Here is a 4247-nt window from a genome sequence, read left to right on the forward strand (position 1 = left end):
ATTCAATTCACTCAGAATTGAACATACTCCCCCCCATCGGCAACGGAGTTGACGATCCATTTAGGTTGAGTTGTTGTCCTTGAGAGCTTCTTCCGTCGAGATGGGGAGCACAGCCAACTTGGTGATTGGTCGTTTGAGATGTGTCGTTGCAGTTTTAATTGAAACGACTCTGGTGAGACCGTCCTTGCCAGGGTGTAATGCAGTGACCCTAGCTAAAGGCCATTTTGAGGGAGGGAACCTTTCGTCAGTGAGGAGAACTAGAGAACCAACCTTGATTTGATGTGTTGGATGATGCCACTTGGAGATAGCGAGTTGTTGTTGAAGATAACAGGTGGACCACTTCGCCCAGAAAAATTGAGCTTGTTGTTGAATCAATTTCCACCTTGTTAACCTTGAAGTCTTCAGGTCCAAGAGGGATGGTTCCGGTATTGATGTGAGTGGTTCCCCGATGAGAAAATGTCCTGGTGTGAGAACTGACAAGTCGTCAGGGTCCTCTGTAAGAGGTTCCAATGGTCGGGAGTTGAGAACCGCTTCGATTTGCGTAAGAAGAGTCGTAAATTCCTCGTACGTCAAAATCGTCTCGCCGATCGTCCTTCTGAGATGATACTTGATTGATTTCACGGCAGCCTCCCATTTTCCACCCATGTGTGGAGCTGCTGGAGGGTTGAATTTCCAGGAGGTGCCGTCCTTGATCAGTAGTTGAGAGAGTTCCTTGGCTTCTTGAGATCCGTCCTTGAAGAGTTGCTTGAGAGTAGTGTCCGCGCCGATGAAGTTGGTACCACAATCACTGTAGAGTGTTTGACAAATACCTCTCCTTGAGACAAATCGGCGGTAGGCTGCGAGAAATCCGTTGGTGGAATAATCCTTCACTACCTCGAGATGCAGAGCCGATGATGAGAAGCACACAAAGAGACAAATCCATCCCTTTTTCGTTTTAGCTCCACGACCTGTCCAGGATTTGAGGGTGATTGGACCGGCGTAGTCAACCCCAGAAGTGAGAAATGGCCTTGAAGGGGTGATTCTTTCCAAAGGTAGTTGACCCATGAGTTGTTGAGCACGAATTCCTCTTTGTCGAGCACAAGGAATGCACTTGAGAATGAATGACCTTACTGGTTGTCTTCCTCCGATGATCCAGTAGGAATTCCTTAGATGAGTCAAGGTGAGTTGAGTTCCTCCGTGAAGAGTCCTTGAATGAGCATCCGCTATCAGAAGTCGAGTGAGGGGGGAATCCTTGGGTAGAATAGCAGGATGTTTGCTTTCATGATCCAAACTTGAGTGTTTGAGTCGACCTCCGACTCTGAGAATACCTTGATGATCGATGAATGGATTGAGTTTGGAAAGCGGATGAGACCTTGAGAATTTTGTGCCTCGATTGAGATCCTTGATGTCTGCTGAGAAGTAGGCCACTTGAATATTCTTGATCCAGAATGTCCTTGCAAGATCGAGATCCTTGAGTCCGATTGGGTTGGCCAGAGAAGAGTTGGGAATCCTTTTGAGAATAGCGAGAAATCTGAGGCAAATTGAGGTGATTTTTAACAATGAGTGCAGATCTGAGTATTGATGAATCAAATCCCTTAATTGGGGGTGAGAGGTGGTAACAGTAAATGTTAATCCTGGTCTTTCTTCGACTTGAGCTGATGAATCCGACCTTGAGGTTGATGAGGGCCAGTTTTCCTTGATGTCCTTGAGCCATGGTGGACCATTCCACCAGAGGTGATGTTGAGAGAGTTGTTGAATTGATAGGCCCCTTGATGCACAGTCAGCAGGGTTTTCTTTTCCTTTGATGAATCTCCATTGACCTTGAGGGACGAGGTCATGGATCGAAGATACCCTGTTATGTACAAATTCCTTCCAACGAGAGGGGTGGCTGTTGATCCAAGTGAGGGCTACCGATGAGTCTGTCCACAGGAATACTGGAACTTGACATAATTCCAGGGTCCGTTGAACGTAGTTCACAAGTCGTGCCAAGAGTTGAGCAGCCGAGAGTTCCAACCTTGGAATGGTTAGACGTTTGAGGGGAGCAACCTTGGTTTTGGCACAAACAAATGTAACTTTTGATTCTTGGTTTGGTTCCGAGGTTTTGAGAAAAACAACAGCTGCCATTGCGAGTTGTGATGCGTCCGAGAATCCATGAATTTCCGTTGTTGAGGTTGATGTGAGATTGAGCCATCGAGGGATTGAGATCTCGGGGAGTTGAGCTAGCTCTTCCTTGAATTTGATCCACCTTGAAGATAGTTTCTCAGATAAAGGGTCGTCCCAACCCAATTTCTCAAGCCACAGTTCCTGCAGCAACATTTTGGCTCGGATGATGACGGGAGAAAGAAATCCTAGGGGATCAAACAATTGAGATACCTCGGATAAGATAGACCTTTTGGATATTCCTTGACCTGGGAGAGATGTTGGCTCAAATGAGAACTTGAATTCATCTGACCTTGGAAACCATGAGAGACCGAGAACCTTGGTTTGAGTGTGATCGATTAAGTGGGAATTCAAGTCGCCTTTCCTTGTTACAGCGTCGAAGAAATCGGGGTGATTGCTTTGCCATTTAGCTAGAGGGAATCCGCCAGAGTTGAGAAGATCGATGAGATCCTTGGCTATGTCCTTGAGTTCTGACACCTCATCAGAACCACCGTAGATGTCGTCCATGTATCGACCATTGAGAAGTACGGGCACAGCCAGAGGAAACCTGTAACCTTCGTCTTGAATGAGTTGTAAAAGTACCCTTACCGCCAAGAATGGTGCAGATTTTGTTCCGTAGGTGACCGTGGTGAGTTGGTAAGAGATTTCCTTGTTGTTTGAATCCACCCAGATGATTCGTTGTAGATCCCAATCATCCGGATGTACCTTGATTTGTCTGAACATCTTGGTGATGTCCGTAGAAAAGATGTATCGAAATCTTCTTACCCAGAGTAAAATGTCGGAGATGTCCTTTTGAAGTTTTGCACCAGTGTGAAGTATTGAGTTGAGAGAGGCACCGGATGTGGAAGGGCTTGATCCATTGAAAACAACCCTTAATTTTGTTGTGGTACTTTGCTCCCTGATGATTCCGTGATGAGGTAGATAATAGGTTGTAAGGCTACTATCCCTTGGAGGAGCCTTGACCATGTGTCCATCAGCTTCATATTCCGTAAGAAATGCGAAGTAGCGATCCTTGAGAAGTCCTTGAGTTGAAAATCGTTTGAAGAGCCGATGAAGACACCGTTGAGCCTTGAAGAATGAGTCACCAAGTTGACTCGGTGATGATGAGATTGGAAGTCGAATGATGTATTTGCCCTTGGAGTCCCTTGAGTAAGTGGCCTTGAAATGCTCCTCGCATTCCAATTCTTGAGTTGTGAGTTGATCCTTTTCCTTGGTAGGTACTTCTTCTTGAGTCCAGAATTTAGTGAGAAGATCTTGAAGATCATCCAGTTGCTGATCCACAATCAGATGATGAGATGAATGCTCCTGGATTGAATTGCCATCGGTTGGTCCCAGAATTACCCAACCAAAGATGGTAAGTTGAGCCATGGGTGTTGAGGAAGGTCCCTTGATGATGTCCGGTTGAATGATTTGAGCATACACGTCCGCTCCAATGATGAGATCAACTTTCATTGGAATGGTGTAATCGGGATCGGCAAGAGGGATGTTTTGAAGATGAGACCATTTGAGAGATGGAAGAGTGGTGGTAGGAAGCGTTGACGACAATTTTGAAAGAACGTATGCGTGGAGAGAAATTGATTTTGAGGAATGGATTGATTTGAGAGTGATTGAAACAACTCCTCGAGTGTTACCTGAATTTGTTGCTCCAATGCCGATGATTGAGATGTTTGAGTGATGCCTTGTTAGATTGAGATGAGATACCGTTGATTCCGAAATGAAAGAGAGTTCAGATCCGGAATCAATAAGCATACGAACTGGATGAGGAGTACCTTGTTGAGTGATGAGAAGAGCACGTGCAGTGGCGAGGAGAACCACTGGCCTTGAGTGAAATCCTTCGCCGTCGAGCTGCGTCCCACGTCAATTGACCTTGGAGCTGTTTGATGTACTTGATCCTAGATCTTGATCCTTGTCCTTTGATGGTTGATTAGTATCCTTGTTGATCTTGGGTGCAGTGGATTGATGGATCATGGTGTGATGTTTACCCTCACACTCTTGACACCTTTTTTCACTCCTACACGCACTAGCACTGTGGGGTCCCAAGCAGTTGAAACAAAGGCGTTCCTTGATGACAAATTGCCTTCTTTCGGTAGGCATCAGATCTCGGAATT

The 4247-nt window shown here is 45.8% G+C and overlaps 1 protein-coding gene across 1 annotated transcript; it reads right to left on the reverse strand.

The window, feature by feature from the left end:
* Positions 1 to 60: 60 nt before the first annotated feature.
* LOC127291519 (uncharacterized) lies at positions 61 to 3888 on the reverse strand. The gene has a single exon (XM_051320705.1). It carries the CDS (start codon positions 3886 to 3888, stop codon positions 61 to 63), a length of 3828 nt encoding a protein of 1275 aa, XP_051176662.1.
* Between the last annotated feature and the right edge of the window lie 359 nt (positions 3889 to 4247).

The sequence above is a fragment of the Leptopilina boulardi genome, unplaced genomic scaffold (genome assembly GCF_019393585.1).
Source record: "Leptopilina boulardi isolate dan_hultmark-lab unplaced genomic scaffold, ZJU_Lbou_2.1 LbouV2_138, whole genome shotgun sequence".
Classification (NCBI taxonomy): domain Eukaryota; kingdom Metazoa; phylum Arthropoda; class Insecta; order Hymenoptera; family Figitidae; genus Leptopilina; species Leptopilina boulardi.